Here is a 15,392-nt window from a genome sequence, read left to right as displayed (position 1 = left end):
ACAAATTCGTTATTATGTTGAAGCGTATAACCATTAAAGTTCATTCAAACACTCGACCACACAGACAGCTCGCACTAAAAATGAGAACCGGCTGGCCGTATGGGTGATTTTGGAAATTTTTTGAACGGTTTCGCTAAAAGCCCACGATTGATCGTCCTGAACATTGAAAAATTGTGAAATGCCGTATTCTGTCCGAGGTCTGTACGATAAAAAGTACTGTTTCACCTCAGATGTGATGTATAAAAAGTATAAAAGGTTGGTTTACACCGTGCGCCCTCAGATTTGTTGGCAAGAATTTGTAAAGTAAACCTGTCGAACGCAAAAAAATGCGGCCTGATTTGTTTTCCAAGAATTTGTTTTCGAGGCCTAATCTACTGTGATCAAGAGCCATTATGGCTCTTAAATGTGATAGAAGATGTTTGCTATTTTTTAGGTGTACATACATGTATATTTAGGTTATCAACTCGATGTAAGATGTTTCACTCTAAAATAACTTATCCTTTCCCTCAAAAGTCACATGAATGTGCCCTTAAGTTAACTGATTTGTGGATTACAAGTTTATTGTTTGATTTAAAATATAATTTATTAATGGGAGCTTCGCTTTTAGCCCTGGCTAAATCTATATATTATAATGACGTCTTCATTGATATTTCCTTGGTGTCGTCGATGATTTGCAAGGTCTGGATTGTGGAAGAATTTGCTTGAAATTAAAGCATTATTGCCTAGACATCACTGGAAATTTTCACTTTTATTAGATTTATAAACTGTAATGATTGAACTATGATCTTTTTCCAGTTTAAGTCTGGTCTGACTATTCTATGTACCATAAGGCAGTCAGTAGTTACTGTGTAACCTATGCCTGCAACCTCGAGTTAACACTTTATGAGTGTCTAGTCTTTAATGAAATCTATGCGCCTTTAAGTTTTTTTTTTCTTTTTAATAGATCTCCTTTAAATGGCTGAGTTTTTACTCTAACGTTTCTCCTCGCTCTTCGTCGATGGGGACGTTTCGCGCGAAACGTCCCCGGCGGCGAAGAGCGAGGAGAAACGGATGTTTTCGCAGGCTATCTGTAGTTTAAATAAAATTGCACGGCGTTCCTAAATTTTCAATTTTTACCTTTTTCTATAGCCATTATACTTACTTCTGTTACACAGATCTCCCTCACAACAGTGCAAATGTTGATCATCAAATTGTCTGCATTGGTCAGCGGATATACATCCTTGAATGGTGACTTGTTTGTAATTCGCCGTTTTGTTGTCAAACTTGAAACAAAGGTTTTCTGGGAATGAGCACTTGACAGCAATGGGAACAGATGAATTCTTGCTTGGGTACTGATAACAAGTACTACCTGTAGAGAATTGCGGGGGTAATTGAAGATTCAAAAAGAATTAGCTTCGCCACTTGGGTATTTAACTTACGGGTTATCTGACAAGGTCACTCAGGCCAGCGAAATAAAAGGTAAAATCATTGTGCATTTGTCAAGAATTAATCTTAGCGATACCAAAAAGTATGCAACTCCAAAACCCTTAAAAACGAGACGAAGAGTATCTCATACACTTTTATACGAGGCTCCCCCGGGCCTAACAAAGACTTTCAAACACACTCTGACAAGATCTATACTTACTTCTTGCTGGCTTTTCACAAACATAGTTCTTTAGCTCTTCACAGTTGCCCTCCTCCATCGTTCCAGTGTCTGTCTTCATTCGGATACATTTTAAGTTATTGGTTTTATCAATCCAAACGTACTTCCAAAAAAGGACAAATAAGGAAGGTCATGGAGAAAACCATAAAATGACTTCAGCATGCGCAAACTTTAATACATCTAATTCTACGCTATAATTCTGTTATAAGCTCCTTATGGAAACGTGTCTCATTAATTACATTGGCGAAAATACTACTTCAGATCTGATGATAATACGTTTCTCGCAAACCCTGCTCGTTGAAATTATACCTATACGTTAAAACTGACGAAATCATGATTGATCTGAGTGTGTAAATTTGATGCCGCGATCGTAAGTGGTTGTAAACTTATAGAGGGGGGCTCCGAGCCGCCCTCCCTCTCCCGATTACAGGAAGCCCAAGACAGTCCGGTCTGAATTAAGTGCTAACAGCCTTAGTTTCATGCATGTTGCACCTGATTACTCAACAATGCACAAATCTGCACACCAAAAGAAAGGCGACGGCATGGGTAAGCATGTCGTTGTGTTTGATTTTAACAGTTGGTGATGCCTGCAAAAAATAACTCGTACTTACATCTATGTTTGCTCCCTTTAGACCAGATATTTCCAAAAAACGAATCAAAAAATGTCGCTGAACAGAATTATCTATTTTCATCAAATGTCCTCCGGTCTCAGAGCACCCTTGCTTGGCCCCTTTCCATGTATCTTTATTGTTTTCCTTAAAGCAAGACGATCCACCAAGGAACCAATCCGTAGAACAAACTAGGGGACCTAATTAATGAGACATAAATATAGTAAAATCAAAACATAGTAACTGAAGTTATGAAGACTATGGAAATTCAGTCAATGAACAGGTTAGAATTCAGGAGATTTGATGGGCTCCTGTTAGAACTTTAATACATTAAGTTGAAGATTAGCACGTGAAAAGCGCCAAAAAAGTTCAGATAGTTAAGTTTAGACCACACTGCGACCGGTTTATATATGTTGTAGTTAATCTCAGGTAAGTCTTATTTTTCTCCTGTTTCAACTTCATTAGCAAACATTACCATACCCAAAAACAAAAGAAAAACAAAAATTACCTGAGATAAAAGAAATAACTACAACATATGCATTAGTCGGGCGAGCGAGTGTTCCGTGGATGCTTTTGTAGTCGCAAAATTTGCTTTTTGAAATCAGAGAATTATCGGGGGAGTTTTTGTTGCGATCAAGCACAAACCTAAAATGAGAATGGAACCCAGGACTTTCGGTACAAAAGTAATCCATTAACCACTGAGTTACTAGGGATCATTTTACATACATGGCAAGTTCGCTTCATTAACTGGCTCAAATTTACTCTTGCGTGCACCTACAGGTAGCTCGACAGCTAGAAAGGCAATTATTTAACTTTAGATTTTAGCACTCTACGTGATGCCCAATCAACAGACTTTACCCGCTTCATAAAAGTAACGACGAGCACCCATGTTATATAATTTTCATAAGGGACAACAAGACAGGCGGCCATTTTTAGATTTTAGCACTCTAGCTAAGTGATGAAAAATCTACAAATAAATTTTACCCCCTAAATATAAGTTACGTCGAGCACTCCTGTCATATGATTCTATAGATAGAGGCACAACTCACCTTTGGCCCTCTTACAAATGAAGTATTCATTCTCTTTGCAACAGTCGGTAAGATTCCAACTATTTCTCAATATTTCGGCGCATTTGTCTTTTCCAACATTACGTGATATTTCGCCCAGCCACTTGCCGGAAACAGAACTGTTAAAAGATCCTCCATTGCTTTAAAAATATTCACCTTTCTGAAAACGATAAGCCACTCCAATCCAAATGGGAGTGCTTTGGAACGTAGAAGACAGGTTATAAACAAACCCCATTTCTCTTTCATTCGATATGCTCACAAGGTCTCCTCCAAACCCAGGACAAACCCTTGAAGCCGTCGGCCAAACAAATTTCCGCGAATAACCGAACTTATTTATAACTTTGTAGCAGGAGCCTTCAAATTCTTTCCAGTCAGTAGGACAATCTAAACCTAAGAAACATGGTGGAAGTTGTATGTTTATTTCACTGACTCTGTTTCATATTAGCGTATCACAGTAGAGAGATTGGCTGCTGCATATAATGGTAAAATAATGATTCTAATTGATAATGATTTAGAGAAACATAAACATGACAATGGCGCCGTGATGTCGCCGAAACGTCGGAACATTATCTCGTTCCAAGATGGTCGGTTGCCAGTGCTTTCCATTCCGCAACTTCTTAAATTCAACTTTTGGCTCACATATTCCATTGTGAAGTCATAATGACATATTTCTTGGCGAAAAATGTCTCATACCACCACATACACTAAAGAGAAAAAACTACAATTTTGATTTTTTGTAACTTTGTCCTTGCTCCCGTGCCAATACATTTATTTTTCTCGCGTTTAAAATACCCCTAATTTTGACCATATATGGTCATTTTGCAATAAATTTGATTTTCTTTAATTAGCTGTAACTTTACGTCTTTTTAACCATATGACCGAAAAACATAAACTTGAGCCTGCAATCAATTAAAAGCTAAAAACTAGTCAGCGGCAACTTGTCAAAAACCACATGACCTCGATGACTCTGGTCAGCGGATACCCTATTTTAACAGCTGTCAATTGGCCACAATACGGATGTCTATTATCAAGTTAGACACAGGTTACAGACTCCCACACTAGCAAGACAGTTTCACATTTCACATTCACTTTTGGTTTATTGTTATTAATTATTATTGTTAAAAGTAGACAAATCACAGTGGCTGAGATCTACCGGGCCTTAAGCCGAAACAGAAGTGTTCACAGCGGCGCAAACTCCTTTTAACTTTTAAGGTCTTAATGCGACCAAAGGAACGAAGACGCTGTCTCTACTCTTTGCAGAAAAAATTCAATGACACAATAAGGTGGGAAACTTAAGACTTTCACTGAACATTGCGCAAGAAATAGGAGTGTGAGTGTGAATGTGGCAGACAAGTGGTATGACGATGTTATCAGTGAAGCGATTGTGTGACAATAGAGCGATTTTCGTATGACCTTGAAATGAAAACGCACGAACAAAACAGAAACAACAAACAAACGAAAATAGAGCCATTTGATTGGTTTGTCGAACGGATACAGACGCGTTCAAAAGGGCTGGTTGGTTAATTCGATTTTCTTGCTAGAGTATCTATTACTTAGCTTCTGTTATTACAACACTCACTTGAAAAAGGTGCTTTTTATTTATAAACAAATGAAAACTGTTAAATACGATCAAATAGACATACTCACCAGCATAACACATTGTTATTGCTAAGAGCATTGGCAAGAACAATCCAAATTTGATCATTATAGCATCAGATCTGGAGAGTTAATAACAATTGCCTTGATCAATGACTGTCCCCAGTAAACTGTGGGTGATCCGTTAATGTCATTGTCAGAGTCTGGTTTTTCAACTTGAAGATAAAATCTCTGTTTTGAAAACATGAAAGGTTTGAAAGAAGGGTGAAACCGAAGACAGAGAGAAAATAAAACCCAGGAGATTAATAGATTTTTGACGCAATGTTCCATTCAAGTTTTTCATCGTAACGAATACGTTCTGCACTAGCTTATAACGTCAGAGGCGTGATAAAATCGGGCCAAGCAAGCAAAGTCGAACGTGTTCAGTTGATACTTCAATAATGTAGTTTTACCCTAAACTGATATAAATGTCACATAAATATGATTCTTAATCCATTTTAAAAACATCTTTAAGGTGTTACAGCCGACTCTGACTTGATGTATTTGTACTTCACATTTCAAAGGGGACAGACGGCAAACTATTGTCGCTGGAAATATCTATAACTGTTCAGCATTATAAAGCCTAAAATATTTTCACTTCCACAATCGGTTTCGGCGCCATTAATAACCTTTGCCCGTTGAAGAATATTCAGAGTTATATATGACTAATGAGTACAGTTACTGACAAGGAATGTGAGTTAGCTAAAGGAAAACAATCCAAAGTAAAAGCAGTGTTAGGCCCATGTTCACTCTTGTGGAAATAATGTTCACCCTTAATTTTAAAATCTAAACTAAATCCATCTCCATCAGCGAAGAGCATTAAACTTTATGGTTTTTCAGAAATAACCTGTCCGTTTGCCTGACTTCAGCAGTTTAGTGCTAGTGTTTTTATTTCATTTTTTTGATATGTCAGTAAATATATTTTTATCCTTTACGTTTAGACTTGAGAAAGAAAAGGGCGAAGCTTAGCTACACGTCAACAAATTCGTTCGTGTCCGATTACCTGGCTCTGGTAAATACATGTGCATTCCTCTCCAGAGGAAAATATCGTTTTCAACCATAAGAGGAGGCTAGCCAAAAAGAAGGCTTAGATTATCTGGCCGTATTTCTTCTCCTTAGGGAAGAATTTGGGGATTACCGGCCATTTTCTTTTGCTTTAAAAAGGTGGATACCTGATTTTTCAAAATAGAAAAATCCTTTTTTTAATAAAACATATTTTTTTGTGTAAATATTAGTTTTTCGATGATCAGTTGTTCCCACCTGTCATGTCACCACATTTCAAGTAATGGGCGGACAAACCACTCAGAGATTGGATCCCACAACATGGTCTATTTGTAGAGGAAAAAAGGTTTCGTTACCGTTTATTTCAAGCGAGTCTGTGGCGGCCTTTACTATCATTGGATCAACATCTTAGAAACATTGAGTAATTAGCGTGAACGAAAAGCGAATGAGGGTTGGTGCTTCAGGTAAAAATGTCCATTTTGTTTTTTTTTTTCGATGATCACTTGTTACAATGTGTTGGTTCACCACTTTCCAAATTAATGAGCAGATAAAAACCACTCTGGCTAGTTAAAAGCGAAAAATCCTACTAAAAGTAGGTAAGACAACTTCTAGAGGTAAGAGCGTCGTGAGATAAACAAATTGTAACGGACTAACTGCACCTGGAATTAGACGTGCCATTTGTCATGCCTTATTCGCGACACCCGCAATCTTTGCACGCGTTATTGGATTGATGGGATAAAAACAATGTCGCGTGGTATTTCTTTTGGGAGGGGGGGGGGGGAATGGGTGATTTGGTTTGTGTAAGAATTTTTTTCCCAAACCTCTGGGGATAGTACTTTTTATCACACTGCATGCAGCATTATTCACCATGAAAAATATACTTTTTTTAGTGAAGGATGTTTTTTTTTTTTGGGGGGGGGGGGGGGGAGGCATGTATTTCCTAGTATTTCGTGGTATCACCAAAACCCACCCTCACCCCCCCCCCCCTCAAAACTCAAATGGTCGGCCCCTAATACGAATAATCGCGGTTGAGTTTGTTCATTCTATCAAAACGAGACAGCGGTTTAATGGTCACGTGAAATGTACAGTTCGAGTTTCGACTTTGTGCTGTGAGGACATCTACTGTCGCTACTGCATCCAAAAAAGTAATTATGTAGTTCCGCCCATGATTTACCAACATCTTCTTTAAGATGAAAAGTTCTTAATTTTCTATTGCCTAGACGAGACAAAATCGACCGCGATTTCTTGCTTTCGAAATCTTTTTACTTGCTTGCCCGTCGAGAAACTATATCGTCAGTCCTTAATTAAGCAAGTGTAAAGCAAGATGAAGGGTATATATCGTATAAGTAAAGTCTATTGAAGGTTGTTGGCCCGCATTTTTGAATTTGGCCTAGACCCGAGATCTTCTCGATGACGGAATTATTGAATTAGAAAATATAGCAATTCTCATTCGTCTACGTGAACTAGTTAAAAAAACCGTCGAATCCAAAAACAAACAAAACTCTTCTGGGAGGGCAGTTTTACTTAAAGATGCGGTTTGGTGAACAGAATTCCCGGGTTTCGTGTTCGGCGACCGATTCTTGCCAAAATATTTTTTTAAAAAAAAAAGATGCATTGCAACATATCCGGATTCGTGTGGACGGCGCTTAGTTCCATTCATTCAATTTAATTCAATCGATGCCATATATAATTGAATAGTGGATCACAGTCGATAACCAGTAAACTATATAGCTAACATGTAGAGAAAAGAAGATTTATTATAATGAGCTCATAACAAATAATGACGAGGAGCGTGAAAAGAAAGGAAAGGCGCAAATCAAATATAGAAAGCCCTGACAACTTACATTCGATGATGACTCCCTGTTTATGAACAAAACCATAGAAAAACTACTCACTATATCACTCAAAATATCACTATAAAACTCAAGAATGATTTTTCTAGCTTGAACTCCAAAACGAATGAATATGGAATTGGCTCCACATTCCCGAAATGCAAAATATCTTGACAGCTAAACAATGAACAACGACCAATAGAACTCGATTTTTTTACAGCCTTACTAAAAAAAGTAATTGAAGACAAGCAGTACCGTAAAGGCTATCAATTGAGCAAACATAGTATTTGAATAAGGTGACACCTACGTGACAACATACAGCTGTAGACGTTCACAGAACTTCCCGAGCATTTCCTCAATTATGCCAACAGGTAATCCACTACACAGTGGAACCTTGATATAACGAAGGGCCGAGGTACTGGCAAAATTTGTTCGCTATAACGAGGTTTCATTATTTCGAGGATCTTGACATATTAACTATTACTGCAATGGGGTAAAGAAAATCGTTCGTTATACCGAGGAATTCGTTATATAGAGGTTTCACTGTCTAGGAATAGAAAATTTCAAAATGCAATCTAGGCAACAAAATATACACAAACGCGTAGGATAAGAACATGAAATTTCACTCAGAGTCCCTGGCTTAAATTGTACCTTTTCTTCTTAATTTGCAAACGGTGCTGAACAGGGATTCATAAATCAAAAGAAGCTGCAAATAGTGAATTCGAAACTGCGCGAGACGGTGGAACGAGCCTCTTGTCCTGCGAGTCTGAGACTTTTTTACTTTCTGAATGGAGACTGTCTGCTGGTCGAGCTTTTAAAACTCAGCGATCAGGGGCACCCAACTAGAATATAGTTCAAAATCACTTAAATATAACATTGTTGAACGTATTTTAGTATTTAAACGGTGGATATATAGGCAAATTTTTATCCCCTAAAAATGTTTCATCTGTTCGGATTTCCTAGCTGAAAGTCAAGTGATCCGAAAATTATAGGGATCAAAACTTACCTTTTCGAAAATTGCAGCCAGAAAAAAGGCTCCCGAAAATTCTAGGTGACCTTTGTACTGTCGCAATTTGTAATAAATCCATCGCACTTTGTAATACCTGTCGCAATTTGTAATAAACCGTGTCGCACTTTGTAATAAAAAAGGTGTCGTAATTTGTAATAACAGTCCATCGCACTTTGTAATAAACTAAGCTGTCGCAATTTGTAATAATTCCATCGCACTTTGTAATAATTTTTTTGAGAGTGATTCAACTCACTTCGTCAACATTAATATAATGCCAAAATAGGCATGGTACTTCATAAACAAAGATGATGACGTCTGTTAGCATGTAACATGTCCGTAACATTTTCTTTGGTCAAACATGCATGTCTTCCGCTATAAATTTTTCTGCCTTGATTAATCACGTGACTAACTAGAAACGGTTTTATGAAAGACATGAAACTTCCTGTGACATATCACCAAAAAGATATGAATCACGTTTAAATTCAAAAATATTTAAATAGGAAAGGCAACATTTAACAACAGAAAATTCATGAATAACCTGGCATTCGTCGTCCATATCCATGTTTGCTTGCCACGTGACACGTGAAGTCTTCGGCGGGGGGGGTGTAATTCCATATATGGATGGGCTAGATAGGTAAGTACCGCCTGATAGGGTATGGTTTTTGAGGATCTCGAGCCCTTAATAGGGTATCATTTTTTACGTTGTTGGCCTTGTGTCTTTGGTTTGATCCTTAGATAGGGTAACTGAAGTAGTAATGGATGGTTTATTCCATCCTTTCCATTTTGTAGAAAAACAGTAATCCAGAACACGCTCGGAAGAATTGCAAGGTCTTGCGAGCTGTATATACGTACGTGGTTCGAAGGTTTGCCACTGGTGACGTTTTTTTTTTTTTTTTTTTTTTTATTTGCAGTAAACATTTTGAATCTTTCCAGGCCTCATTTGATTAAGTTGGCCAAAATATGGAAGCCACCAATACTTCTTTAAGATTGCTCGTTAGACAAGAACGGTGTACCACGTGATGTGTCAACCTGTTATAAGATCTAACAAGGAAAGCTTGAACTCTCCTGGTGTCCTTATTCGAATGATGTAGGATGGATGTTACGATTAGCGGAAATTAAATGCTTTTTAATAATGGCTTGTTTGTGTCTAGTGTGTCTAGCTCTGTCTAGATCCTCTACTCTGGCGATGGTCTTTATGACAGAACGTAGGAGAAAGAAAAACAACCTGAGCAGCTGTGCTCAGCTCTTCTGGTGTTAAATTAATTGCTTAGGCCATCCTCTTTTTTTCTCCGTTTAGCGTCGTCCGACCGACCCAAATTTTTGACATTTTCCAAAAACAAAGAAAAAAAGAAGTAACGACATAGTTAAACCATTTTTCACTTGAAATAATTCTTTTAATCTGAAAAATGAGCACAATAAAATTCAGTGTAGAGAAAAACAGGAACAAAAACAGGAACATTTTTTACTGTATATTGTGCATTTTGTCATTCCAAATATGTAAATGTTAACTTTTAACGCGATCCTGAGGTACCAGGGCCTCCTATCCCGAGACTCCTTGGGATTGTTTTTTTTTTAGGTTTTTTTTTTTTCCATCAGACCGACCGACCGACCCAATATCAGGAAACGCATTCGACGCTAAACGAAAAAAAAAAAAAGAAGAGGGATGGCCTTAGAAAAGTAATATGGTAAACGCATTTACGAACGCACCTACGAACGTAGGCAGTTAGTGACACGTACGATTAAAACTTTAGTTTGCCTGCAAATTAACTGAACCCGGAATAGATTCTTATTGAGCCGATGATGAACAAGTTCTGTTGAAGTTGCGGGATACAATAAAACCTGAAACGAAAAATATTGACTAATATTACGTAATAAAAATTGTGTGCAAAAAGTTTTGGTTCAGGCCCTCTGCGAAAGACACTTAGTCTAGTATATTTTTAGTAACACCTTGAACTGCAACTGATAACATCAAGAAACATAACATTTTTTGTTATTATTACTTAGGTGATTTTAGCCCGCGTTATAGAGAAAACTGCATAGGTGTTAAATTCTGATATTGAGTTTTAAAATTTTAAAATGATTTTGAAGATGCAAAAGTAGACCATAAAGGCAATTAGATGACAAAAGCGCTCAAAAATCACATAAACTGTAGTGAAATTAATGTCAAATGCGATTCACGAACGTAAACGCTGTAACAGACTTATAATAATTCCGTGGCGGAATATCATTCCATTCCAAGAATTAATTGGAAATCACTTCGGGGTCGACTTGAAGAGAAAAGGGGATCATTTCTGAGTCGGTATCATTTCGGGGTCGATTTGGGGATCATTTCGGGGGCTGTGCAGTACCGGCAACATACTGCTGGGGGTAACCCTGCGATGGACTAGCATCCTGTCCAAGAGGAGTAGCAATACTCCTAGGCATGCTTCATGCTACGGGAACCGGTATAAGCTCCGGCCGTTTGGGCCTTTGGCTCGTGTGCGCCTTTATCTTTAATTTAGTAAGGTCTAAGGATGCTGTTGATCCACGAAAACAAGATGGAGTAGCGTATAAGATTCCTTGTGAATTCGGCAAAGTATACATTGGCTAAACTGGAAGGTGTGTGCATGGACGGATTCAGTAGCACGATAGGGTTATACGGCCTTAAAGAACTCAAACTTCAGAAGTTTCTGAACATGCCAATAAGATAGGGCATTATCCGCTCTGGGACGAGGTTACGTTTATTGACCGAGACCCTCACTGGTACTCTCGTAGAGCCAAAGAGGCTATTCACATAACACTTCACCCAAGCAACATCAACAGGTTAGGCCTGCCTCGTCCCCAGTCACTCGCGATCACAGGGGGATATTTCAGTTAATTATTAAGGAAAGCGGGGACGAAGGCAGTGATGGGAAGGGGAGAAAAAGCGAAGCGACTTTCCCCTCTCTCTCCTTTTCCTTCCCATCACTCCCTGCTCGCGCCCTACGCTTATTCCCATCATCCTTCTCTCGCGCTTCTCGCTTGTCTCGCGTGCTCGCGAGTTCCCCAATCCCCACTTAGCCTTGGGAAAGACTGTGGAGGAAGCAGCAGGTTAGGCAACCCCGGCGTTCCCGCAGTCAGCGGTTGCTCCCCAGAATAAAGGCTTTTCCCAAAACTTTTATAGAAGGTTTCGCCAGGCCGTTTGTGAAGGTAAAACCTGTTTCCACACTGGAAATGCCTGTTTTCACACTCTTTTCCCTTGAATGAACTTTGCCGGCCTTTATACCACCCTTGATAGGTTAACACCAGTCAGCAAACATTTCGATGGCAGGTAGCACCATGTAAAAATCGCGGGTGACAAACTGGTATTCAAATCACAATTAAATTTTCTTAACTCCGGGGGGGGGATACTCAAGGGAAGTTGTGGTAGAGGTGTGCCACCGAGCCCTCCTACCTTGACCCTGTTTAAGACAAATATTGTTCATTTCGCTACCCTGTTTAAGACAAGAGACCTACTTTCTCGACCCTGATTCATTTCGTCTCGCATGCACCAGAAATTAAGTCAGGCTTTTTAAACTAACATCATGACTAAGTAAGATTGTTTTGAAAATACAATGTTGCTGACCACTCATGTAGACCGCGAATCGTCGACCCTCGCACTCTTTTTAAAGCTTCCGGTCAAAAAATACACCCTGCTCAAGAAGCGAAGTTGAATAGCCTGTTTAAGACTCATGAGTCTGAGAACTATGCCCTTTTCAGCAGCACTTACCCGTCTAGGCCAAATAAGGGAGTGCTCCCCCCGGTAAATGAGCTCGTTTGGTTGTAAAACAATACCAGGTATCCCTTTATTCTCCCAAAAGTGACTAACAGCAAGTTTCTCTTCGCTTTTTCAATACAGTCAAGAAGGAAAAGCCGTGTTGTAAGAATATAATCAGAATAAAATAATTACCAAATGGAAAATGGCTTTGATCTTTTAACAAGTTCTCTCGTTTCATTCTTACGGGAACTAGTTTTGGAGATCAGTTGGGAGAATCTTTATTTCGATATTTGGTTACCCACGTCAAAAGTATCTTAAAGTTGAAAATCATCATGGCTGCGGTCACCTCTAACGCATAACAAAAATCAACGATGTCAGTTACTATAACAGGGCTTAAGACTCCTCCCGTCCTACACATTTTCAACAGGCGATTTACTCTCCGACTGGCTATTTTACTTTTAGTCTTGTTAATTGTCTGCGTGAGCAAATTATGGAAAATCTTCACTCTAGATATAAACGAAGAAGTAGTCATGACGAACGAAGATGAAGAGGAAAAATTCAGGTTTGTTGGCTACTTGTTGTAGGCCCAAACCCGAGCAAAATTTGAGGTTGGTGAGGAAGCAGTTTGTTCGAGAGTAAGAGGAGCTGGTATGATTTATTTTCAAGTTACTTTTTCTTTTTAAACATCCGGCTCGCTACTAAGGAAGAGTGAGTACTAAAGCTTTCGACACTAACTATTGGTTATGCAAAATTTTGGGGGTAAACAAGGTGCATTATGGTCTATATGAATATAGCGAATTGGGAAATCATGAGGACGACTAAGGACTAGGCTGCAGTGGTATCTGAAGGTCACTACCGCCCTTCCCCCCACCATTGACCTATCAATAAACTTCTATTAGTTATCCTCGATTTATCGTAATAGATATGACTAAAACGTTTACTCCCCAGTCAGGAGTCCCGTTTTAGAGAGCACTATGTGCCTTATAAAAGTGGATTGCAATCTGTTCTCCGCATGATAAGGAACCTAGTTCATTACAGTATTTTTTTTCATGCACAATCTGTTTTCTTTGTTCGCAGAACAACTTCCAGAAACTGTCAACCCAAGCACAACGTACTTTTTCTAAAAACGCACAAAACTGGAAGCAGTACTTTGACCAACATACTGAACCGCTATGGGGACATACACAACTTAACCTTCGCGTTACCGCAGGATGGTTTTTATAATTTCTACTGGCCCTTACCATTCGAGAAATCATTTATAAAAGACACAAAGGGAAACCAACCTAACATCTTGTGCCACCATGCCAGATGGAACAAGAATCCAATGAAGGAGTTGATGGCCTTGGACTCAGTTTTTATCACAATACTTCGAAATCCTGTCACGCAGTTCGAATCGACTTTTTCCTATATGGGGTTTGCACACCTTTTCGGAATCGAAACAGGAAGAGATTCCATCCAAGCTTTTATAACTGATCCTAACGGTATCATGGCAAAATTTGCAAACAGTTCACTAGCAGAAAATGTCTTTCCTTATCTTAATTTGTTGAAAAACGGGCAGTTTTTTGACTTAGGATTGGACAGTATTCATTTTCATGACGACGAGAAGGTAAACATGGCTATAGATGAGATTGCCCGAAATTTTAACCTAGTACTTTTGATGGAATATTTCGATGAATCTCTCGTCTTACTTGCCAACGAAGCATGCTGGGATGTACGAGATATTGTGTATTTCAAGCTTAACCAGCGAAAATCCGGAGACAAAGAAGACAAATTTTCTGACGAACTCGTTGAAAAAATTCGTTTGTGGAACCGAGCCGATGTGCTGCTTTATGATTATTTCAACAAAACGTTCTGGAATCAAATTAAAAAGTTAGGATCCGCGTTTAAGGCTGACGTAGAGCGTCTAAGATATTACAATGAAGTTTTGAGAGAATCCTGTTTAGTTCCCGGGGAGTATAATACAAAAGCCTACACCAAGCAAGCGAGACCAGTTCGTGGCTACGCCCTGAAGGAAAACCTGGACACCCCTCTGAAGACTCTTTGTGAAAAAATGATAACCAACGAGCTAGACTATTTACAACTTCTTACAGGACGAGTTTAAGTTTTCATCTCATGACGTATGATTAGTAAAACCTTTTACAGCAAGGACTCCAAAAGTGTGACCTCCTTTAATTAACTCACATTTTTTAATGTAGACATTAACCAATCAGAAGCGTAGGACAGTCTCCAGCTGGCTTCTGATTGGATTAAATCTGTACGAAAGAATGTGAATAAATCAAAAGCGGTCACAATTTTTGGGCTCCGTTATAAGATTACCGTTTTTCAATGATTTTCCGTATTTTCGTTAACATCGATCTATTTCCCCCCACCCGACCCCCCCAAAATAAATTTTGCACAACCTTTGTTTTTAAATTCTCCTGATATTTCAGTGGTCCCAAGTAAATGAACACATGCTTAAGCAAAACTTTGGGCAACAAACAAAGGGGTATTATAGCCTGCGAACAGCAGACGCATTTCCGGTCGTCGCTTCTCTCGGCTTTTCGGAAGGTGAAAAGCGACTACCGGAAATGCGTGTGCTGTTCGCAGGCTAGGGGCATTAGCTGTGGTCACACTAAGGCCTTTTACCTAGGTAAAACCAATTTACCTAGGGCAAATTCATTAAAAATCTCCCGAGGTAAATTCATCTCGGGTTTTGTTTTACCTAGGTAAAAATTCTGGGAAGGTCACACCACTAATATCGGCTCCCAAAGTTTTCACGCCAGTTGAATTTTTTGGAGCGTAAATTCAAGAAGGCAAAATGCGCAGGGTTCTAGCTGATCAAAGAGACGTTTTTTCTTTTACCTCGCTGTTATTTCTTACGCTAATTCAACGTGCAGGGTGAA

At 38.9% G+C, this 15,392-nt stretch overlaps 1 protein-coding gene across 1 annotated transcript; it reads left to right on the top strand.

Moving 5' to 3' along the window:
• Positions 1–12,881: 12,881 nt before the first annotated feature.
• On the top strand, positions 12,882–14,660 carry LOC140949431 (galactosylceramide sulfotransferase-like). Its single transcript, XM_073398592.1, has 2 exons — positions 12,882–13,072; positions 13,588–14,660. The coding sequence occupies exons 1-2, from the start codon at positions 12,882–12,884 to the stop codon at positions 14,609–14,611; spliced, it is 1,215 nt and encodes a 404-aa protein (XP_073254693.1). The 3' UTR covers positions 14,612–14,660.
• Positions 14,661–15,392: the final 732 nt, after the last annotated feature.

The sequence above is a fragment of the Porites lutea genome, chromosome 10 (genome assembly GCF_958299795.1).
Source record: "Porites lutea chromosome 10, jaPorLute2.1, whole genome shotgun sequence".
NCBI lineage: Eukaryota > Metazoa > Cnidaria > Anthozoa > Scleractinia > Poritidae > Porites > Porites lutea.
This window is presented reverse-complemented; position numbering and strand designations above follow the sequence as displayed.